The sequence below is a fragment of the Notamacropus eugenii genome, chromosome 2 (assembly GCF_028372415.1).
Source record: "Notamacropus eugenii isolate mMacEug1 chromosome 2, mMacEug1.pri_v2, whole genome shotgun sequence".
Taxonomy (NCBI): Eukaryota; Metazoa; Chordata; class Mammalia; order Diprotodontia; family Macropodidae; genus Notamacropus; species Notamacropus eugenii.
Window position 1 is genome coordinate 68,340,127 of NC_092873.1, and position 24,267 is coordinate 68,364,393.

A 24,267-nucleotide genomic window follows, 5' to 3' on the forward strand; every position below is an offset into this window, starting at 1 on the left:
GGAGCGCGCGCGCGCGCCCCCGCCCGGGAGGGGAGGGAAGGAGGAGGAAGCCCCGGCACCGCCTAGCAACGCCCGACGAGCTCAAAGCCCATTGGTCTGCTGCGCCTCCGGCCCCGCCCCCGGCGCCCTGTGGCCGAGGCCGCTCCCGGCGAGCTCCGCGTGCTCGGGGCGGGGCGGGCTGCGTGGGTGCTGCTGGGATTTGTAGTCCGCACCCTTTCGGACCGGCCTGAGGACACAGGGACAGTGGGAGCGAGAGACGGAGGGAAAGACGGGGCTCTCCTCCTCCCCTATCCCCCCGACCCCGGGCCGGCCTCTCCGCGGGCCCGTCCCCGGCCAGACTCGCTCCGCGGGGGTCCACGTGTGCCCGGTCCGTGAGCCACACCCCCCTCCCCAAGGGGCCGTGCACGATTTGAGCGCCTACTGTGTACTGGGCACGGAGCTGCCATACTCAGCGGACCGTGGGCACGAGAGGGGTGTGTGCGGCAGAAAAGGACCCCCCTAGCCCCATCCCGCGTGGATAGGGAGAGACGGCCCTCCAGGCAAGGGGCACGGCCAGCCTGGGCGCGGAGTCGGGGAGCGCACCCCAGTGGGGAATGGGGAAGAATGGGCCGGTGCGCCTCAGCCTCGGCTGCGGGAAGTCAGGGAGCCCGAGGCCTCGGACCCGGCCCACGGCCCCCCCCGTGCCTCAGTTTCCTCGTCTGTAGCGCGGGGCGCCAAGTGCGCGCTACCTCCCACAGACTCCTGCATCGCCCCACCGCCGTCCCCCCAGGGTGCTGGGGATCGTGGCCCCCAAGGGAAGTGGGAGGGGGCCTGCTGACCAGAAGGACGGAGGTCAGCGCCTGGAGGCCTGGGCTTTCCGATCCCCCGCTGCTCCAGGCCTTGGGGAGGTAGGGGGCCCGGTTATGAAGGGTAGATCTCTGGGAGACGGCTCAGCATCCTCCCCCCAATCCGTGGCAAAGCTGGGGCATCATCCTGTCCTGTCCCCCTTCCACACCTTTGCCTACTCTGTTAATTTGCATCTTAAGGCATTTCCAAGTACACATTCCCTGGCAATGCAGTCTACTTGGGTTCATTGGGCCCCCATCCCCCTCCTTGCAGAGTGCAGGCAGCACCCCTGCAGTGAGAGGCTGACACCCATGCCCGGTCTTGTCAAAATATGAGACTGCACCTGGAGTCAGAAGCTCTGGGGGGAAAAGCCCAATTGCCCCTGGGCCTGCTGTCCAGCTTCAAGTGGGCCTCTGTGTCCTCCTCAGTAACACAGAGATCATATGTGCACATCCTCCCAGGGCTGCTCGGAAAGTCACAGGAGATCATTGTGTGATGCACTTAGTGACAACATAAGTCTAAGGTGCCTCGTGACCAGGAACCAATGGTCCAGTCTTGTTCCCGACTTGGTTGTATGACATAGTGCCCTGAGTAGGAAGGAGAAGGGTGGTTGGTCCATGGGCTCTGGGCTCCCAGGCTCGTGAGGTGCGTGGCACCAGAATCAGAGATTTTGGCAATGTGAACATGGAAAAAGAAGAGGAAAACCAGAATCATTTGCACTTATGTAGAGGGCTTGACCCTCCCAATGTCCCTCTGAAGTGGCTTTTATCATCCTTGTGTTTCAGAGGAGGAAACTGAGTGAGGCTGAGATAGGTGAAGTGATTTGACCAGGGTCACACAGCTATTGAGAGTCTGAGGTAGGATTTGAACCTAAGGTCTTCCTGTCCTCAAATACAGCATTTTATACACAATGCTACTTAGAAGCTTCCAGAAGGGAAAGGGGATGCAAGAAGCCCTGGAAAAGAAAGTAGCAATAGGAAAATAATCCCAGAGTCCTGGAGGGCCCCTGAGAAGCTATGCTCGAGCAAAGGAAGCCCAAATGGATGAGGGCTGCCAACAGGAAGGTAGCTGAAGATCCATGTGAATGGGACTGCTATTTATTGCTTGCCTCCAAACAGAAGAAATGCTGAATACAGTCATTCATGAGCACTCAGTGACTTGAAACAGGATTGAGTAACTTCATTTCTAACTCGGGTTGTATTCTCCAGGGACTAGTAGAATAAAGCCCTTGTTACCATTCCGCCTCAGGACTGTACTGCCAAGCCAGGACTTGGACTCCTGGGGTTGCTGGACCCCAGGCTACCTACCAGTCACATCCAACCAAGGGACGCAGGCTCTACTGACCTCCCACGAGAACCCAGGCCAGGACATGTCCATCTTGGTTATCTAGTCCAGAAAGCCATCAATGCAGACAATGTAGCCCTAGGCCCCAAGGCCTTCTCTTGGCCTTACCACACTGATCAATGTTGGAGCTCTCTCAGGCCCCAACCTGCATGTTAGGACAAGCACTGTAAAGACCACAGCTGCAGGGCAGCAGGAAAGGCCCCAGCCCAAGCCCAACCCTTGGGCTGCAGGATCCTGGCTGCAGGTGGCCAGGCTTCTTCTCGAAGCCCATCCCATTTCTGACATTGGACCAAGTGCTTGAGCACTATGGGTGAGGAGGCTGGGTCAGCTGCGAGGGTGAACATCCCCAGAGGATGCTTCCCTGGTCTTTGGTAGGAGCCGTGGTCTGGGGATAGGGTTCTTTCCGTGGCCCTCAGGAGCAAGGGGGCTGGTGGGGGTGCCAAGGAGGGGGCTCCTTCTCCACCAGGGCTGCTCCTGATTTTCTCCAGCCCCAGAGGTTAAGGACTTTGCCTGGTGTCCCACTGCCAGCGAGTCTTGTATTTATAAGTAGACTTGCTTTTCCTCTCCTGTGGAGGCCATCAGCTCTCTGAGGGCAGAGCTGGTATCTTATTTACAGAATGAGGAAGGGAAATGGCTGCTTCCAGCTTCACCTGAAATGTCCTGTGTCTCACAGCAGGTCACCTTGGTTTTCTGAATCATCCAAAGAGCAAAACAATCTTCACTCCGTCTTTCTACCATGTTGGTTTTGTGTTTTTGTCTTTGCTTGGTTTTGTTTTTAGCAAAAGCAGTGATCGTTTAACTAGGACCTTGCCTTGCAGCTTCCTAGCAGGGGCTGCGGGTCAGTGCCCTGTCCGGGCACTCACTCCCAGCTAATCAACAAAACCAAAATGGCTTCCATTCTGTGCTCAGAGATGTTGTTTGGGACAGATGCTGTCTCCTCCTCCCCTTTCCTTGCCAATCAGTCCTCAGAACAAGCATCTATTAGGCACCTGCTGAGTGTCTTGTGCTGTGTGAGGCCTGTCTTTCCCCAAGTCCTCTACCGAGCATCTACCCAACTGATGATTAAACAGTCCAGGAAATCGCAAGGTGCTGGTGTGCAAAGAAGCCAAACAGCTCCTGGCCTAATCCTCCCCCAATCCACAGATCTCTAACACCTACACCAGCCCCTGGCCTGTTGTCTCTCTGCTCCCCCTTCCAGCTCTTCATTTCCTCCACAAAGTTCAACTCCAGGCTGACCACAGGAACCTCCAAAGAGGATGAAAAAATATTGGGTAAAATACTTGAAATTGTGAGCAATTACAGTTGTAACTGGACCGCCCAATCAGCAGCGCAACAACCCCAAGCAAATGGAGCCATCAGTGGGTGGAAGTGGTGCAGACAGTCATGGCGAACAGCCTGTCAGCTCATAAGCCGTTAGCAAGTTTGCAGGGCTCCAGCTAAGCCCCTGCCGTAAAAAAGCCTAAGTTCTAAAGGGGGAAGACAGTACACAAAAGGAAGCTGAAATGGGGATAAGGAGAGCATAAGGAGAGCAAGAGGGGAGGGGAGAAGGGGCCAAAGAGCCACCCCCATGGAGACCTGAGAAGAGTGAGGAGGGCAAGCTTTGTTATCCTGCCTTCCTTCCAGCAGCACCTCACTGCTTCCCACCCCCTGCCCAAGAGTGGTAGCTCCTTGTGGCCAGGGCCTGGGCTGGCCCAGTGCTTGACCGCCAAAAGGACCAGCGGGGCAAACTTCACACCCAAACTAGATGCCCACATTTGAGTCTGTGCATGTGACTGTTCAGTTATGCATGTGTGCACACGTGTACATTCATCAGGTGCAAGTATGTATGCATTGTGTGAATGTATACACAGACGTGCACTGCATTGAGTGTGTATGCATGTGTAAGCAGTTTGCAAATTGTGCAATGATATGTTTGTGCAAGTGTGTATGTGTATTCAAGTGTGTTGGCATGTGTAATTCAGTAAGTGAATTATTGTGCATGTTAAGTATATATTTGCTGCAGTTTTGTGTACATGTCTAAGTGAGTATGTGTGCACGTGCTTCGTGGGTTATCACACTCACATTGGAAAATGTGTGCATTGTGAAAGTGTACACATGTGTGCATTCAGATGTGTTGCATGTATGTGCATGTATAAGTGGTTGAGTGTGGGCATGCGTGTGTGCATGTGTAATTTGTGTGAGTGAATGGTGTGCTGCATTGCATGTGGATGCATGTATGTAAGGGAATGGGCTTGTGCATAAGTGTTCATGTGTCCAATCGCATGTGCATGGGCAAGTGAACTGTACAAGTGTGTGTGTGTGTGTGTGTGTGTGTGTGTGCGCGCGCGCGCGTGGGGGGGGTGGGACTGGTGAATGTTGATGTGAAGTCTGTCTACATGTCTAAGTAAATGTGTGTGCCCATGTGTGTTGCATGCATGTGAAGTGTATGTAAACAGATGTTTCTTTGCACATGTTCCATGCATCCATGTGTGCACATGGATACAAGTGGGTGTGTTCACATATTGTGCACTGTACGTATGTGCAAGTGGGTGTGTCCACACATGCATTTAGGCATATTGTGTTTGTGTAAGTGGGCATTGTGCATCATAGTAGGTGTGTGCATGTGTAGGAGTGTAAGGATACTGTGGGAGTGTATTAATGTACATGTGTAAGCATGTGTCTTGTGGGAGTGTGTGGTATGCATTGTGTAAACACATGCACATATACATGTATGTGTGTGCGTGTGTGCAGGCACCCATGGTCCAGGGCTGGGTGTTTCACTGTTTATGAATAAAGGTGATTATTCCCCTTTGTTTAATTCTGAGCTGGTCAGAGATAGGATTCCCACGGCGGAGTTCTTGGGGATGCAGTCACTGGAAAGGCTAATATGAGAACTGCAGCACAGCTGCTGACTGGTCTGTCATGGTCCCCACAGACATTAAAGGAGCTGGATCGACTGAGGACCATTTTGTAGTTTTATTTCACGAGTTACTCCAACCAAAGTTCATTAGCAAGTTGCCTGCCTGCTACTGGTGAGTCTACTGGAAGCAGTAGGATGGATTTGGGAGTCATGAAGACCTGAGTTCAAATCCAGCTTCAGATGCTCACTAGCTGTGCGACCCTGGGCAAGTCACTTCACCTTCATCTGCCTCAATTTTTTCAACTGTAAAATGGGAATAACCATAATGCCTTCCTTGCAGAGTTGATGTGAGGATAAAATGCAATCACATATGAATAAATGCTCTCCTTCATCATCATGGTATGGATTTGTCCAAGGACCCCAAGCACATGCCACATGAGAATGGTAACAGTTAAGATTTAATTGCTTGTCAGGTTGGCAAAATGTTTCACAAATGCTGCCACATAGACTCAGAGAAAACTTGTGAAACAGATGAGGAAACTGAGGCAGACAAGGCAAGGTCACACAGCTCATGTCTGAGTGAGAATTTGAACATGGGCCTTCAAGTCCAGCATTCTACTCTGCCATTCTGGGAGCTAAGGACTTTGGCCACAAAGTAACAGACTCAGCCTATGGTCATCGGTCTGACTGTGTCGTTTTACAGATGCGGAACAGAGACTTCCAAGGTCGGCCCTCTGCCAACGCAATCTATCTCTTACCTCCCACATGAAGCCCTGTATGTTCTAATTTCATTCTAGTAAATCTAAAATTGTGCATGCCCCCGTTCTTCCCCCACCTCATATTTTGTGGAAGAGTACCAGGACAACTCTCCCAATGCCCCTCCTACCCCTTGGACTGAGCTGACGCATTAGAGGACACCAAACCGAGCACCTTAAATGTAGAATCACGCCAACTCTTCACTGCCTTCCACCCGGGGCTCATAGAATGAACCTTGGTTCCTGCTCAAGACGCAGACTAGACCCAGAGTTCACTGAGGCCAGGCTGAAGACACAGGGGACAAGAGGCCATGAGAAGAGAGGAGCTGGTCCCAGGACCAGTGATGAAATCCTCTGTCCATGCCCTCTACACAGCAGGAATGCCACCCATCTCCTGGAGGAAGGAGGCATCTCCCAAATCTGTGCCTTTGGCCTGGCAGCTCCCCTTGTCTTGAAGTCTCTCTCCTCACTTCCACCTCCTGGATTCTCTGGCTCCTATCAAGCCTCACCTAAAGCCCAGCTTGTTGTGCAAGTGGCCCCTCCCTTGGGAATGACCCCAGCTTTGAACTTTAGGACACTTGTATAGACACAGAGATGGTTTTCTTTGATCCCCAGTTCTAAATGCTAATTGGCAAGGCTCAGCCACCCACAGAGGACGAGGAACCCAAAGGAAGGACTTCCAGGCAGACAGGAGAGAAGGACAAGTCCCTTGTCTGAGGCTGAGCATCCCAGGATAGTCAGGCACAGACAGGCTGCAGCCTGGCACTCACAGACCCACTGACACACCCAAGAGAAAGAAGGACTCCTGTGTAAAACAGCACTTGTCTTTAATGACTTTTTACAAGGTGTCCAGCTATACACATTAGAAAAATCCACAACAGAAGGACACATCTTAGTTTACATTTCATCTGGGCCGGCAGCCCCGGGACAGGCAGGCGCAGCAGCCCTGCAGCTGAGGAGGCTCACACAACAACACAAGGTTTAAAGACACTGCACACAGATTAGAACACTTTTAATTAGTGGCACTGCTGATGTCATGTGAGCAGGGTCTTCCCACAATCCTGTGCTGCGGCACCAAGATGCTTTCTTTAAAAAAGAGAGAAGAAGAGGAAGGGACGAGGAACACAGAAGGAAAGAGAAAACCTGAGAAATCCTGGCTTCTGCTGCCTCTGGCAACGGAACTGCACTCAGGGGTTCATTTTTTTGGTCTTCTGATGGCCAGGTTTTTTGGAACTCAGCTCTATATGGAGATGAAATAATGTCATATTAGCATCTGATCAGCAAAGAGTCACTCAACCGTCCTTGACAAAACCCTACGAATTTTGTGCTGCTGCCCCACTCCCAGATACACCCCGCCATGTCCCACAACAACAGATGCCCTGCCAGGGCTTGACCCTCACATGCCTGACCTCATGCCCAATTTACTCTTTTAACCCCCAATAATGACCTTAAAATAATTGGAAGGGACAAAGATGTTGAGGAATCAGACTTTCACCCTCAGAAATTGCCATGTCATACACCAGTGACTTTCAAATGAAAATAGGGTCCTTGAGTCTTCTTTCCATCAAGCTTGCCTTTGGCCTTTGGTCCAGCATAGAATAGCCACTGGGCTGAGGCAAAAGGCAGGGTCTGCTAATATTCAGTAATGTCTGTGTTGCCCTTTTTTCAGTGCCGAAAATGCCCCCCCACAATCCCCATGACTTCTGGGGCCCATCTTTAATCCTTTCTAGAAAGACCCACAGTTGGTGGCCATACCCCTGTTTGGTGATTCTAAGACAGAAGGCAGAGGAGAAAAGGCCAGCCAACAGGCCTAGTGGATGTGGTGGTTACTGGCCTTCCCACAATGCTCTCTCGCAGTTACCTACAAGCTCATCTCAGTATGCCTGAGGGCCGCTGCACTAGACATTCTTCATGCAAACCCCAAACACCTGGCTTTATGCCTCCAAGCCTCCAGTGCTGGTTGGATGGACGGCACCCAAGGACTAGGTTCACAGTTGGCAAACACATTAGAAGCAGCAGATGGGTGGGCCTTACCTGGCTGGACGCCCCCTAGCCTCTGCTGGATAACCTCTAAATGATGAATGTATTCAGTTAATGAGTGCTCCGGGTCCTGAGAGCTGTCATAAACATCTGCGCTTGAGCTCGGGGACGTGAGGGCTCTTCAACAACAAGACAAAACCAAGTTCAGTTTTCCCTCCATCAAGGAAAGCGACTCCTGGCCTACCATCCCCTGATCGCCAGCTTTCCTCCAAAGCCTGAGCAGAGGCAATGCTCTCCCCCACTTCACGGACTGACAAGGTGACCCAGAAGCCATGTACAAATGGTCAGATGTAGACTTGTCCTCTGGGCTGCTTCTCAGCCCCCAGTGCATCAGGCCACTCTCCCCGCCTAGTACCAGCCTCCCCCTGGCCAGAGCCAGGACTGAAGAAAGCTCTTCCCCCACCAACTTCCCCTCTGAGAGGTACCAAACCAGACGAAGGGAACCTCCCCAGCCAGAGACGCAGCAAGCGGGGCTCAAGTCACATGTCAGAGATACCTCCAAGTCTCCCAGAGATAGTGTCTGGACATGTAAGCTGCCTGGACTGAGGTCCCTCCCACAGTCCCATTCATTCAGAGGCTCTGCTTCTCAGAGCTCAGAGGTGGCTGGGGGCCCAGACACCTGGCCAAGAATCTTTCTGTCCCATTTTGGAGACCCTTTTTTTACAAATGGCATTTCCTAATGACAGTGGTGAGATGTGGTGAACTGGAACAAAGAGGGTCCAGAGTGTAGAAGAGCTCTGGGGAGGGGGATTGCCAGCAAGGGAACGGGGTGATTTGGGATAGCTGCTTCAGTAACTTGGGTGGGGATTTCATTTTCTTAAGAGCTAGCCTCAATGGTCCTGCTTCTAGATCAGGCAGCCCAGGAACACAGTTCTCCAGAAGGCCTACTTTGTGCTCAATAAGAGCAGACAAAAGTCTTATTTTCTACAGGGTTTCCCATGGAGGAGCCATACCTCATACACATGAGCAAGCATGCACACACGAACACATACATACACGAACGAGTGCGTGCACACATACGAAAGGTGAACAGGTCATGTCATTGTGAAGGACTGCTAGAGGCTGGAGGGGAGGAGGGAGGCCAGTGACATGTGAAGATAGCTGTTAGTCACTGCAAGGATGCCATCTCAGGAAAGAAGAGGATAAACTGCCTTCTCTCTCATTAGCCCTCCACACCCCCACTTGGCCCCACGAGGTGGCTAGCTCCCGTCCTCTGTCTGCAGCCAGCCCACCTTCCTTCCAAACAGAAAGGGCAACAGTGCTCAGACAAGTAAGATCCCATATGTCCTTTATACAGAATTAGAGTCTGTCATTGAGTGACATGTGCCCACTCCTGCCCCCACCTCCCCTCACCTGTCCCACACGCGGTAGGTGGGGGATGGCGAATGTCTTGATTTTATAGAGCTCACAGGGAGATCTTGTGTGGGAGGGGAGCTGGTGGTTTCGGGGAGTGACGGTGAGGATGACAGCGGCTGTGGTGGTGGCTGTCTTGAAATCTCCATCGCTTCCTCAGGCACTAGGAGACAAGGATTGCAAGAATAAACAACGTGTAAAGACAAGAACTTGGCCCTCGTACATCGCAGCTGGCCGTGCCCCAGAAGCCTGTCAAATTTCCTTTCCGGAATGGCTCTATGGCTTCTACAGGCTCTGCTCTGATCGGAACCATATAGCTCAAAGGGACAACCCCCTAAAGGGGCCATGCTCAGGATCAGAGGGGACAGACAGAGGGAAAGACGGAAGGGAACTGTTGGGGCAAACACTAAGGGGCTTCCTCTATGCCAGTTATGACCGTCCCCAAGGAGGCCCTGCTAGATACTGAACCACTGATCCAGCCATCTCTAGGCTCCCCTCACCCCCCCAAAGGGTGCCAGGGTTGGGGACAATGGACTTTGGGGAACCAAACAATAAGAGTCGGGCAATGGATGGAGTGCTGGAAACAAAGTTCAAATCCTCCCTTGGAGAATTCCTAGCTGTGTGACAAGGAAGGTCACTTCCCCTTCTCTGCCTCTCAGTTTCCTCATCTGTAAAATGGGGATGATCATAGCAGCTACCTTCTCCTCTCTATCCATGCTTGTATATGAAGCCCCACTCAGAGCCCCTCCTGTGTTCTGGGAGAGGTCACAGATCATGGGCGCAGCCCTCAGGGGCTTCTGGGGCCTCTGGAGGAAGAAGGACATGTACCAGAGGGTCCCTTTTGGCACACCCTTCACCTGGGAGCTATGGGATATGAGGAGAGCAGCCCTGCCTCAACTTTGACCCAGCCAGGCTACTGACCGATGGTGGCTGATACTCTCTCTGCGTGCTAAGGGCAATGCCAAGAAGTCACTGGAGAACTTGAAGAAGGAAGACCCCTAGACCCCCGCCTCACACTGCTCCCCCACTGCCCGATCCACACTTGATCACAGGGGAAGGTTGCCAGCAGCCCCTGGCATGAGCACTGGGTGAGGCAGCCTGACAACTGTGTCTGTTCTGAGCCTACTGAAGACCCAGGTAGATGTTTTGGACCCCAGATCAATAGGATTAATTGCTCACATTTATATCTCTATAATGCAAAGTGCTTCATAAACACCCATTCAATCCTGAGTCCAGGATGCTAGCCAGCCTTAAGGCACCCTTGGCACCGTGGGGCCACAGAGGAGAGGTGACTTGGTAGAAGGACTCCAACACTGGGTCTGCAGCTCTGTGCTCTGGGGAGTCCCTTCTGGGGGGCTGGGGGAAAGCGTCATCCTCAGCCTCTACAGTGCAGGCTAAGCAGCCCAGAGCACTCCGAGGGAAGGTCAGGGTGATGAAAATGCCACCACAGTGTGTGATGGACCCATCAACCCTTGATGCCATGATTATCAAGGCCCCTGCAGGAACCAGAGTCACTTGGATGCAAATGCTAATAAATCACTAAAACGAAGTAAATTCCCCAAGAACACAGATACAAGCCCCCGCCCCCACCCACCTGAGTCAAGCTCACTGCTCTGAGCAAGTGTCCCTCTTCGATCTAGCTCCTGCCACTTTTTCACCAAAAAGCGTAACCTATGGGGAGAGAGGGACAAGTCAGTTTAGAAACTAGAAAAGAAAAAAAAGGAAAGTAGGGATCCAAAGAGCTATGGAGATGCCCAGAGATCATGACCTTCATGCCCTCCTCATACCACGAGTCCAAAACAAGGTGCAAGCCACAGGCTCTTCCATGGTTGCTAATTTCTCAATTACCTGGCACTAGCCAAGGCTCAACATGGCGGCCCTTTGATGCACTTCAATGACAGATATAGGAACCAGTTTTGCCTCATGCCTCCAGAAGCTCCAAGAAGAGCAGGCTTCAGAAACACAGCTCCAGGCCTCCGATTCCAATCATAAAATGAGGGGCCAGACTAGGCTATCTCAAAGGACTCTTCTAACCCTCAACCTCAGGGCTATGACTTGTTAATCTAACTGAAAATCCCTGAATCCCAGATTAACTGAACTAGGGTTTGGGATTTAAAGGAAAGGTCACAAGAAGCCCTTCAAGAAAATAGCATTTTCTGGAAGACACCCAAGCATTCACATTGATCCTGCCCCGTCCCCATCTGTCTGAAGGGTGGATACTCCCAGAACAAGCCCTCAAAAGAAGGGATCTCAGCTCCATTGTTTCTAAGGACTCACATGTGTATTAGATATGGAGATCTCACACACACATACAGTACACACACACAGATAACACAGATTTCATACACATGCACACAAACACAGAAATACACAGATATTACACACATAGACACACACATACAGATTATCACACACACAGAGACACACCCCACAAAGCTGAAACAGGGCCTGTATCCCACTTAGGACAGAGCTGGTTTGAGGCAGTTTGGTTTGAGGAAGGCTGTGTGAGGCAAAGCATGACCACCATTTTTGGGATTTACCTCAATATGGCAATGACCACCCTGACTGCCGTCCTGAACTTGGTAAAGGGGCGAGACGAAAACGCCCGCTTGTCCATCTTGGAAGGGAACACTCCCAAATGAGCAATCATGGAGAGGGTCTCTTGCTCCGAGTCCTGAAAGCCCCCAATCAGCAGCAAGAGGTACCTCTTCTGGTAAACCAGGGCCTTCCGGAAGCTCTCTGCTCGTAAGAAATGCAGGTATAACTTTTCCATCTTAAAAGAAAAAGATGGTGAGAATGAGGTGAGGTCACTGCCACTGTGCTCAGGCTGCAGATGTTCTGGCCCTGTCACGCAGGGTATCAGCCAGTACCCCGCCTGGCCCTGGTTCCACCAAGCGACTGGCAGCCCCGACAGCATCCTCTGGATAACCCTCCTGCCATGTCTTGGGAGAAGCCACGGGGATGATTGCCTAGCTCATCTTTCCACACCCCAACCCTCGATAGGATGTGCCCCATAGGCCCCACAATGTGCAAGGTCTTCCTCCCACGTAGCCGGTATGGCTCCCTGGCCCAGCGTGGGGCCCCAGGCCCTCTGTCCCACCATACCCTGATGCGACATGTGTTCCCTCCATGGCTAGCTTCGCTCTTGAAGGCAGCTTTCACCATCCCTGACTCGCCATGCCTCGAGCCTTGTAAAGCCATTTTCTGCTGTTTCCAGGCGGCCTTGTCAGCTTTCTGTAACATGCCAACGCAGTCCACATATTTGTACTTCAAACAGAAATGACAAAAGGCAGCCCATTCTCAACCACTGGGGAGGGAGAAGCCCCCTGGATAGCAGGCATGGGGGCTGCAGACCCACCGAGAGGGATAAGTTGCCACCATTTTCTCACGTGATCTGATGAAGGTATGTAACACACCAAGTCTTTTAGAAAGAAGCCCAAATTGTGACCCCTTGTACTATGCATAAGTGACCAGGGGTGAAGCCTTATCTCCTTGGGTATTTAGACCCAGGTTATCAATGGGTAAAGGACAGGCACCAAATATCTGTAAAACAAGACCCAATACAAAAGCAACTCTCTGGACTCCCCTCAACCCAGCCCTAGTCTCTCTCGGGCTCTCCTTTTCAACCAATCAGCTGCTAAGTTAAATATCAGGTCAAGGCAGAGAAAAGTGATCCAGCCTCCCCAAGAGACAGCCCCGCAGGGGCCTGCCTAGGGCATTTACTGAGAAAACCAGCTAAGGTCACTTTGCCACCTAGACCCAGAAAACTAGGACTGAGCTAGGACCAGTTGCAAAGAGTAGAGGAGCAGCCTTGGCTGCTGGGGCAGAGAGCAGGCCTGTAGGCACCCAAGGCCTGAGGATGCCAGAGCTGTCTCTGGCTCACCAAGGGCAGGCCGGCCTTCTTTCCCAAGATGGGACTACAAGGTCTTCCTCTATTTCTGAGCCCATCCTGGATCTGGCTCTGCTTCTCCATCAGTGCCAAACCCGGGTGCCTCACTCAGCAGCAGGGGCAAGGAAGAGAGCTTTGGCTCTGCCTGGGCTTTGTTCCTGCTTCCTCACTTTATCCACTGTCCAACAATGATCTTTCCAGAGCTCCTGTGGCCAACAGCAAAGGCTCTCCTCCACTGAAAGCCACTGCCAGACCTGCTGATGACCATCCCAGCCCTCTGCCTCTCTGGTCACCCTTGGCCCCCTTCCCCTCCCCACTTCCTGCCCCGTTCTGGAAGAGACCCAAGTGAAGTGGGAGCCAAGACGTACAATGTGCCCACAGCCCTTCTGCAGGTGGTGCTTGAGTGTCTTTTCCAGCTTGGCGACGGTTCTGCACAGCTCCAGCTTCTCCTGGGTCATGGTGCTCAGGGCTTTGGTGAGGGAGCCATTTTCCTTCAGCAACACATCGAGGAGACTGATCTGGGCCTGGGCATTTTTTTTCTAGAGAAGACCAGGGAACAATGTAGCAAGGTGTCTCCTGGCACCGTAACAACCAGATGATAGGAAGGATGCCAAGGCCAGGGGGCACTGGTGGGCAGGGACTGAGGCACAGCCAGTGTGATGATAATTGAGCGAATGAGCCTGAGGCCACAGATCTGACTCCCACCTCCAAACCCTGAGGGATTTGGCCCAATTCACACTACCTGTCCCAGGGGTTTTTCTCTCCACCTCTTCTTTCAAAGAGGACTTTGGGTAAGAAACCAGGAATAGTCCCAGAGAAGGAACCTCTGACATCTCTGCTGGCCTTCCTCCTCTCCCCCCCAACTCCCAGTGGTGAGGGGTGAGGGGTGGGAGAAGGGAGAGATGGCCAAGAACAGAAGCCTGGATGCACTGACAAACACTCTGGTCACTCTCACTTACATGGGGATTTTGCTTGTTATTCTCAGCCAAAAGGGGAGATCTGGGAGTCTGACCTGGGCAGCACTGGGTGGGGTGGGGGTGGGGGGAGAAGAAGTGTTTTCCTCAAGAAAAACTACATTAACAACATGTATTTGGTTAAAAATATAAAGTATCAGATTTTTTCTCCCTTACTGTCAGCATGAATACTCATGAATTTCTTTTAAGTCTGGGCTGAGAGAAAAGCCCACATTTGTAAGAGGCAAGAGAACAGTGCTGGATGTCCAATTCAGTACACAGTTAAGAGCTGGCCCCACTTCAGACTGGCCTTCTGTCCCATGGTGCAGAGTTCCCTTTGACCATAGTTGTATAGCAAGGCGCCAAGGCTCCTGAGAGCTGGCAGGGCTGAGGGGGGCAGCCTTCACAGGTAGCCCAATCACACAGAGCCCCTGGAAATGAGCAGAGCATGGCTCAGCAGCAGGAGCACATTTTCAGCTTCTTGGCCTAGCTCTGGGGGCTGGGCATGAACATCAAGCACTGGGAGGAAGATGACAGGAATTCAAAAGTGCCCCCTCCCAGTCCTGGGCCACCACTCCCCCAACCGAACCGCCTCCCTGTTCCTCCCAGATGGAAGTTCCCACCGAGCAGAGAGAGAGGCGTGCAGGGACCTACATTGAGGGTGCCGGGTTTGTGTTTCTGCCCCAACCACGTGACTACCGGCGGTGGTTCCACGGCAGCCACGTCTTCCTCCTACAAGAGAAGGCAAGATAAAGAGTGCGAGGAGCACCTCTGCACTCTCTGGGGGTCATGGACAATGCAGTATTCCCAAAACCAGGGCAAGAAAAGCTCCAGGACAAAACCAAGAACAGACAATCTTCCCGAGTTTTGAACATGGAAAGAAGGAAAAAAGGACCACGAAGCATGTGGAGAAACAAAAAAGAGAGCCTTGACCTTGGTGTTTGTCCTTCCAGGAGAGAAAAGCAGGTGGAGAAGGGAACAAGGCGCCAGTGGGTCACTGCCTAGGGGCCACAGGGCAGTAACAACAGAAGCATTGCTAAAGGACTGACAAAAGATGGCTGAGGAAATGGGCATGAGGAGCACTGGGGGGGCTTTCTTCACCACTAACCACTGAATGTGGGAGGGGGGCACTGAAGGGAGCCCAGCTGGTTAAGAAGATGGCATCTGTGAGTGGAATTCTTCTTCTGGCCAACAGCATGAAATCTATAAGAGGCTGCCTGGCCAGAGGCTGCTGAGGTATAGTGATTTTCTCCCACACTCTTGTAACTAATCCAAAGGGTTTCTGAGTGAAGAGTACTGAGGAGAGACAAGGTACAAGGGAAAAACCCAACAGAACTGCAGCCTCACCATCTACAGAGAAAAGCAGTGAGCTGGCTAGCGAGATAGGCAAGCTGGACCTCAGGGCTCTCATCAAAGCCCAGAATGGGAGACAGCTCTGGATACACCTTACTCAAAAGAAATGTTAGGAAGGAAGGGAAAGGGACAGTACCAGCAAATGCCAAGAAATCATACTCTTGTATAAATAAATCCAGGAATCAGAGATGGAAGAGCTTGGTAAAGATAGGTGCAAAAAAAAAGTCAACAGAGGCCCAATCAGAAAATACATATTTATCAGAGGACCAAGACACAAAGAGAAAACAGATGATGAAAACAGGGGAACGGATCCAAGTCTGACATGGGACATTCACCAGAATCACATCACAGAAACTTCAAGGACCCAGACACCTTCAAGAACTCTTGTTCTATTAAAACTGAGAGCAGATACACAAATGGCTCAGGATGATGGAGGGAAGGGACTTGCCTGACCTCCCCTAAATCACCCTCCAAACAACTTTAAAATAACATGTTAAAATGCATCTGGGAGCAGCAGAACCCACAAAAGGACAGGTTAAGATAATTTTCTACCCAAAACAACTTAGAAGATCAGCAGGAGAGGTCTGTCTCACTGGAATGAGAAAGGAGAACAGTTTAATGCAGGTCATGCTGGGCAAGCCAGCAGCAGGTCTTGGGGGGGAAGGGGAAGGGGGGCCAGGGGAGGGGTGTGTGTGACTGAATGTGCCAGAGCTCTGAGCCCACAGACAGGGAGGGACAACTGCTGGCACTAGGTGCAAGAGTCTATTACATTGCCCACAGGCAGTTCTGGGTCACAGTTCCAGGGTGAAGAGGCACACCAGCAGAAGGGGAGATGATGGTCACAGTTCCAAGGTGGAAAAGAGTACTTCTAGCTGCTCAGACCAGGAGCATGGGCTAGGAGACCAATGACCACACCTCTCCTTAGAGCATACCATCTTAAAAAAAACCTCAAAACTGATAGACCCTTAGAACTAGCCCTGAAAACAGCTTGCAGAAAAAACTGTAAGCTTGGCACAGTGCCACCTCCAAATCAAGAGCAAAGCAAAATTTTAACATAAAGTGAAAAGTCAAGAAATAGGCTGGAAAAATGAGCAAACAAGAAAAACAGGACCTGACCACAGAAAGATACTATAGTGACAGAGAAGATCAAAACAAACTCAGAAGGAAACAACAAAGTCAAAATTGTTACATCAAAACCCTCAAAGATAAATGTGAATTTATCTGAGGCCCCAAAAGAATTCCTGGAAGAGCTCAAAAAGAATTTTTAAAAATTAGAGAAGTAGACAAAAAATTGGGAAAACAAATGAGTGATGCAAGAAAATCATGAAAAAAGAGTCAACAGTTTGGCAAAGGAGGTACAAAAATTACTGAAGAAAACTTCTTAAAAAGCAGAACTGGGTAAATGAAAATGGAGGTAACAACAGCTCACTGAAGAAAATAATTCTTTAAAAATTAAAATTGGACAAGTGGAAGCTAATGTCTCTATGAGACATCAAGAAGCAATAAAACAAAACCAAAAGAATAAAGAGAAATAGGGGCGGAGCCAAGATGGCAGAGCAGAAAGACAGACCTGTAGAAGTTTCCCCACATAGCCCATAAAATACCTGTAAAAATGACTGTAAACAAATTCTAGAGCCGCAGAAGCCACAAAACGATAGAGTGAAAGAGATTTCTAGCCCAAAACAGCCCGGAAATGTCTACTGCACCAGGCGTAGAGTGGAGGGCAGCCCAGTGTGAGCTGTGCGGCGCAGCAGGGACAGGACCCAGAAGAGGCTTCAAGGAAAACTGCCCTGATATTCTAGAACCAGAGGGCAAAATAAATATTGAAAGAATCTACCGATCACCTCCTGAAAAGAGAAACTCCTAGGAATATCGTGGCTAAATTTCAGAGTTCCAAGGTCAAGCAGAAAATACTGAAAGCAGCCAGAAAGAAACAATTTGAGTATTGTGGAAATACAACCAGGATAACACAGGATCTGGCAGCTTCTACATCAAGGTATCAAAGGGTTTGGAATAGGATATTCCAGAAGTCAAAGGAACTGGGATTAAAACCAAGAATCACCTACCCAGCAAAACAGTATAATACTTTAAGGGAAAAAAATGATCATTCAATGATATAGAGGACTTTCAAGCATTCTTGATGAAAAGACCAGAAACTGAAGAGAAAATTTGACTTTCAAACGTAAGAATCAACAGAAGCATGAAAAGGTAAACAGGAAAGAGAAATCATAAAGGACTTCCTAAAGCTGAACTGTTTACATTCCTACATGGAAAGATAATATTTGTAACTCTTGAGATTTTTCTCAGTTTTTGGATAGGTAGAGGGATTATACACACATACACACACACACACACACACACACACACACACACACAGAGCACAGGTTGAATTGATTCAGAAGGGATGATATCTATAAAAAAATAAAATTAAGGGGTGAGAGAGGAATATATGGGGAGGAGAAAGGGAGAAATGGAACGGGGCAAATTATCACTCATACAAGAGATAAGAAAAATCTTGTTCAATGGAGGAGAAAAGGGAGGAGGTGAGAGGGGAAAAGTGAAGTTTACTCTCTTCACATATGGCTTAAGAAGGGAATAACATGCACACTCAATTTGGTATGAAAATCTATCTTACACTACAGGAAAGTAGGGGAGAAGGGGACAAGTGGGGTGGGGAGGATGATAGAAGGGAGGGCAAACGGGAGAAGGGAGTCATTAGAAGTAAACACTTTTGGGAAGGGACAAGGTCAAATGAGGGAATAGAATAAAGGGGGAACAGGCTAGGATGTAGGGAAATATAGTCTTACACAACATGACTATTATGAAAATCTTTTGCAAAACTACACATCTATAGCCTATATTGAATTGCTTGCCTTCTCAGTGGGGATGGGTGGGGAGGGAGGTAGGGAGAGAAGTTGGAATTCAAAGTATTAGGAATGAATGCTAAGAATTGTTTTTGCATACAGCTGGGAAATAAGAAACACAGGTAATGGGGTACAGAAATCTATCTTGCCCTATAATAAAAGAAAGAAGATGGGGATAAGGGAAGGGAGAGGTGTGATAGAAGGGAAGGCATATTGAGGGAAGGGGTAATTAGAATGCAAGGCATTATGGGGTGGGGGGAGGGGAGAGATGGGGAGAAAATTTGGAACTAAAAATTTTGTGGAAATGAATGTGGAAAACTAAAAGTTAAATAAACATTTAAAAATTAAAAGAACAGAATAAAGAGAAATAGAAAAAATGTGAACTATCTCATTGGAAAAATAACTGACCTGGAAAATATATACAGGAGAGATAATTTAAGAATTACTGGACTACTTAAAAGCCATGATCAAAAAACAGAGCCTAGACATCATCTTTTACGAACTTATCAAGGAAAACTATCCCTGATATTCTAGAACCACAGGGAAAATAGAAATTGAAAGGATCCATCAATAACCTTCTGAAAGAAATCCCAAAATGAAAGCTTCCAGAATATTATAACCAAATTCCAGCTATCCCAGGTCAAGGAAAAAATACTTGAAGTAGTCAGAAAGAAATGATTCAAATATGGTTGAGCCACAGTCACAATAACACTAGATTCTAGTAGTTTCTAAAAGGATTAAAGGATCAGAGCGTTTAGAATATGATATTCCAAAGGCAAAGGGGCCAGCATTACAGCCAAGAATCACCTACCCAGCAAAGCTGAGTATGATCCTTAAGGGGAAAAAAATGGATATTCAATGAAATAGAGGGCTTTCAAGCATACCTCATGAAAAAACCAAAGCTGAATAGAAAATCTGACTTTCAAATACAAAACTCAAAAAAAAATATAAAAAGGTAAACAGGAAAGTGAAATCATAAGGGACTCAATAAGGTTAAACTGTTTACATTCCTACATGGGAAGGTGATACTTGTAACTCCTAAGAACTTTATCACTATTAGGGCAGTTAGAAGGAATATACATAGACAGAAGACATAGGAGTAAGTGGAATCTAAAACAATTAAGGGATAAGAAAGAAGAATGTACTTGAAGAAGAAAGGGGAAAACAGGATGGGGTAAATTATCTCACATAAGAGAGGTGCAAAACAGCATTTATAGTGGAGAAATTGCAGGGGGTGGGGGGGAGGGTGTTGCAAAGGACATGACCCTCACTCTCATCAGAATTGGTTCAGACTGTTAATAACATGCACATTCGGGTGGGTAGAAAAATCTATCTTATGCTACAAGAAAGTAGGAGAGGAAGAGGATAAAAGGAAGAGGGAAAGGCAGGGGAGGGAGGGGGATACAGTACTGATGGCAGGGAAAGTGAACTGGAGGAGGCAGAAATCAGAAGCAAAACACCTGAGGATGGACAACGTGAAAGGAGAAAAGTAGGATAACGGGAAAAACAGGATGGAGGGAAATAATTGTAATAATTGAAAATAATTGAAAAAACATAGCAAATTTCTCTGATAAAATCTTCATTTCTCAAATACATAAAGAAATGAGTCAAATTTATAAGAAAATAAGTCATTCCCAATTGATAAATGGTCAAAGACAGTTTTCAAACCAAGTAATCAAAGCTACCCATAATTATATGGAAAAAATGCTCTAAATCACTACTTACTGGAGAAATGCAAATTAAAACAACTTTGAGTTACCACCCCACACCCATCAAATTAGCTAATATGGAAGAAAAGGAAAATGGGAAATGTTGGAGAGGATGTGGGAAAATTGAGACACCAATGTACTCCTTATGGAGTTGTGAACTGATTCAACCATTTTGGAGAACAATTAGAACTACGCCCAAAGGGCGATAAAAACCATGTATACCCTACTCTGCAATAGCACTACTAGGTCCGTATTCCAGAAAAGCAAAGGACCTCTATGTGTGAAAATATTGATGGCAGCTGTTTATGTGGTGGCAAAGTATTGGAAATTGAGGTCATGTCCATCAACTGGTAATGGCTGAACACTGTGGCATATGATTGTGATGGAACACCACTGTGCTATAAAAATGATGAGCAAGATGCTTCCTGAAAAGCCTGGGAAGACTTACCTGATGCCAAGTGAAATGAGCAAAACCTTGGACACAGTAACAGGAATATTATATGATGATCCACTGTGAATGACTCCGCTATTTTCAGCAATACAATGAACTGATAGTGTTTGAGTGCAGATCAAAGCACACTTTTTAAAACTTCATTTTTCTTGGGTTTTTTGGGGGAAAGGGTCTGTTTTCTTTCGCAATAGACTGATATGGAAATGTGGTTTGCACATGAATATCCTAAGTCAAACTGCTTGCTTTCTCAACGAGGGGGCAGGGGAAGGAGGGAGAGAATTTGGAACTCAAAGTATTAGAAAATGAATGCTAAAAATTGTTTTTACATGGAATTGAGAAAAAGATAAAACATTAAAAATTTTTAAATATCTTGTGATAATAATGACAATTGCATTTTTTACAAGGTACAAGAAGCAAGAAGTTCCTTCAACAGGAACAAACTAGTTGTTGGGATGGAAATGATGGGAACCATTAAGGGGAAGGACCACAAAGACCAGGAGTTTGTGTTAAAGGAGAGGAAGGCCAGGCAGGGTGTGGTGTGAACACCAAGTTCAAGAAAGACAGATTTCTAAAGACTCAGAGGAAAATGACACAGAATATCCCATGGTCTAAAATTCTATAGGACATCTGAGCAGAAAGGGTGGAAAACTCTTAAGGATGAGATTCTGATAGCACCTTATGCAATAATTATGAAAGCTAAGATTCCTCAACAAATAAGTTTTTTAAAAAGATAGTTGGAGAGGATTCTGGGAAGATGGCAGAGTAAATCAGAAAATTCCAAGCTCTTAAGATTCTCTACCACAAAAGAGATGAAATAGCACCTCAGGGTGAATATTGAGCAGAAGAAAATAAAAGTAGGGGCAAAACAGTGGTCCTCATGGGACAATCTGAGAAGATCTGAAGAAAAATGTAAGGAAGCGATTTGGTCCCTCTCTGAAGAGTAAACACCCCAGGCCAGGAAGCGGCAAGTCCTGGTTGGGAGGCTGCCTCACCCCCGCCACAGGAACTTTTATCCCCAGTACAGTGAGAGGAGTTGGGTGTTTGAGCTAGAAGATCTGTCAACAAGGAACACCAGACCAAGCTGTGCTGCAGAGAACAGGGGAGGAGTCAAGAAGGAACTAGCACAAGTCCCTGAGTACAAAAGCAGTAGGGTGGGCACACTGCTGGCTGTGGGGACACTTACAGGAGGTTGGAGATTTGGCTTTGGTTCCAGGCTAGAGAGAAGAACTGAGGATCTGAGGCACCATCCTCCACACCCCAGGGCTAGAGGTGATTACAAAAAATAAGTTACAACAAATTTTTTCAAAAATGCACAGACAAAGGAGAAAGAATCCAACTATAGAGAGTTACTTTGGAAATAGAGAAGACCAGGGTTAAACTTCAGAGGAGGATACTGAAGCAAAGAAACCTTCTTTTACCCCAAAGAGTAACATCAAATGGTCACCTGACCAAAAAGAATTCATACAAGAACTAAGAAAAGACTTTAAAAATCAAATGAAAGAGATTAAGGAAAAACTTTTAAAAAAAAGACCCATCCAAGAAAAGTTTATGAAAAGAAAGAGTCAACCAATTATAAAAGGAGATCCAGAATCTTAAGGAAAAAAACAACTCCTTGAAAACCAGAACTGCGATAGGCAAAGTCAGTGAAGTCACAAGAGACTAAGAAATAGTAAAACAAAAAATTAAAAAAGAAAAAAATAGAAGAGAATGTGAAATACCTCATAAGAAAAACAACTGATTTGGAGAACATATCAAGAAGAGAAAACTTAAGAATAATAGGACTACCTGAAAGCTATGATCAAAAAAAGAATCTTGATACAGTAATAACAATAACAAGAAAGAATTAAAGAATATTGTCCTGAGGCATTAGAACCAGAGGAAAAGTAGAAATCAAAAAAATCTACCAATCACCACCTGAAAGAGATCACATGACAAAAACCCACAGGAGCATTATTATAGTCAAATTCCAAAACCTCCAACTCAAGGATAAAATATTCTGAGCAAGAAGAAAAAAACAATTTAAATATGGTGGTGCCACAATCAGAATCACACAAGACCTTGCCATGGAGACAGTAAAAGACCACAGGTCTTGGAACGTTCTATATTGAAGAACAAAAGAACTGAGGTTCCAGCCAAAGATGTCATACCCAGCAAAGCTAAGCACACATTTAGGGTTAGCATAATAACCCTGAAAAAAAAAAAGGCATTAAATGAATTGTCAGATTTTCAGGACTTTGTTAAAAATAACAAAACCGAACCTGAACTTAAGAGAAGATTTGACATACGAGAGCCAAGAGAAATATAAGGTACATACCAGAGACTAATTACAAGGGATTCAATAAGGACAGACTGTTTACCTTTTATGTATATAAAATGTAAAACATACGTCTAAGACTGTTATTAGTAATTAGGTAGCTTGTAAGAAAGACTGGGGTAAAACAGTATGACATGACTTAAAAAAGTAAAACTGTTTAGGAACAGCTAAAAAGAGTATTTTATACAAATGAGATGCAAGAGGAAGAACTGACAGGAATTAGACGGGAGGAGAGCTATTAGTTCTGGTAATCTACTTTCATCAGGAATGGGTTCAAGAGAGAACAATACATATACATCTAGAAGAGTATAAAAGTCTTCTAAATTAAGAAAGAAAATGCTAAGGGGATAGGGATGGAGGAGAGGATAAGGGAAGGATCTTTAGAGGGCAGGGTGAGGGAAAGGTTAAAGGAGGTATAGTATAGGAGGGTGTTAAGATTAATGGGAATAGGAGGACAAGGGAGGGATGGGGGGTAGGTTAAATAACAGGAAGGCAAGGTGGCAGGCAGAAGTAAATAGAGGCATTAGAAAGGATAGGAAATAAAAGACATGCACAAACATAAGAACAAAGATCAGCAGTAGAATTTGTTAGGGAAAGTGTGTGTGTGTATACACATATATATGGGAAAAAGAACAAAGTAACAAGTGCACAGCAGAGAACAAAAGAAAACTTACAAGGAAGCAAGGAAAAGACAGACCGCTCTTAACACGACGTGCACTATTTATCATATAGGCTTTCTTGAAATGGAAATTTATTGCTATATATTCTGAACCCTCTCCTATGCTCTGCTGTGCACATGACATTTCTTTTTCTTTTCTTATTATGTATTTGAGTTTTAGCATTTAAGTCTAAAATAAAAAAAAAGATTTGGCTGCAAGACAGGGGAGGTACAAAGAATGCATGCCAAAGTATGGCACAGTCCTATAGAAAGGCAAAGAGAGGCACTTAAGTCCAATATGAGGCAGAAGAAGAAAGGGGAGACTATCCACAGGGATACTGGGAGGACTAGGGGTGGACAGAGTGCTTGGATTAGCCAAAAAGGCAGAACTAGCTGCTCAACTTAGATTTGGCTTTGGTGTTCTCTGCCAAGGAAAATGACCTTTGGACTAGTGGAGGCAAACTAAGTGAATTTTGGGCTGGGCCATCAGTGATGCTGGACTTTAGGACTCCAGGGAAAGACTGGGCTGAAGATGCAGATGTGGGGAGTCACTGGCAGAGAAGACAGGGTCACCCCAAAAGTGCAGAGTGGAGAGGGTTGAGGCTCCCTGGAGAAGCCCCCATAACACAGTTCCTGATGCCAATAAGGAGGTAAAGGAGGAGTCAGCTAGGGAGGAAAAACAGGAGGGGGAGAGTCAGGTCAAGCAGAATGAGAACTGAGAAAAGACCATCAGATCTGCTCATCAAGAGGTCACTGGAAAGTTTGGAGAGCAATTTCAGGTGTGTGATGACAATGGTCACAGTAGAGTCCCAAAGCTGGGAGTAACAGCTCAGCTGGTGGGTCCCCAAGGAGCCTCAAATCTGGAGGGCTCTCAGGGACCAGCCAGTCGAACATCTTTCCTCCCCGTGTTACAGGTAAAA

At 47.6% G+C, this 24,267-nt stretch overlaps 1 protein-coding gene across 19 annotated transcripts in view; it reads right to left on the bottom strand.

The window, feature by feature from the left end:
- Window positions 1-6,573: 6,573 nt before the first annotated feature.
- Window positions 6,574-24,267, bottom strand: part of PCNT (pericentrin) — a 122,527-nt gene continuing 104,833 nt past the window's right edge. For 14 of the 19 annotated variants that reach the window (XM_072640773.1, XM_072640767.1, XM_072640761.1 and 11 more), the window contains 8 exons: window positions 14,653-14,730; window positions 13,414-13,584; window positions 12,262-12,423; window positions 11,697-11,929; window positions 10,751-10,827; window positions 9,157-9,319; window positions 7,798-7,922; window positions 6,574-7,003 (listed from right to left, as the gene is read on the bottom strand). In XM_072640773.1, the coding sequence (XP_072496874.1) occupies window positions 6,951-7,003; window positions 7,798-7,922; window positions 9,157-9,319; window positions 10,751-10,827; window positions 11,697-11,929; window positions 12,262-12,423; window positions 13,414-13,584; window positions 14,653-14,730 (1,062 nt within the window). In that variant the 3' untranslated portion in view covers window positions 6,574-6,950. The remainder of the gene's footprint in view (window positions 7,004-7,797; window positions 7,923-9,156; window positions 9,320-10,750; window positions 10,828-11,696; window positions 11,930-12,261; window positions 12,424-13,413; window positions 13,585-14,652; window positions 14,731-24,267) is intronic. The other 5 variants (XM_072640766.1, XM_072640757.1, XM_072640768.1 and 2 more) reach the window with 3 other exon arrangements.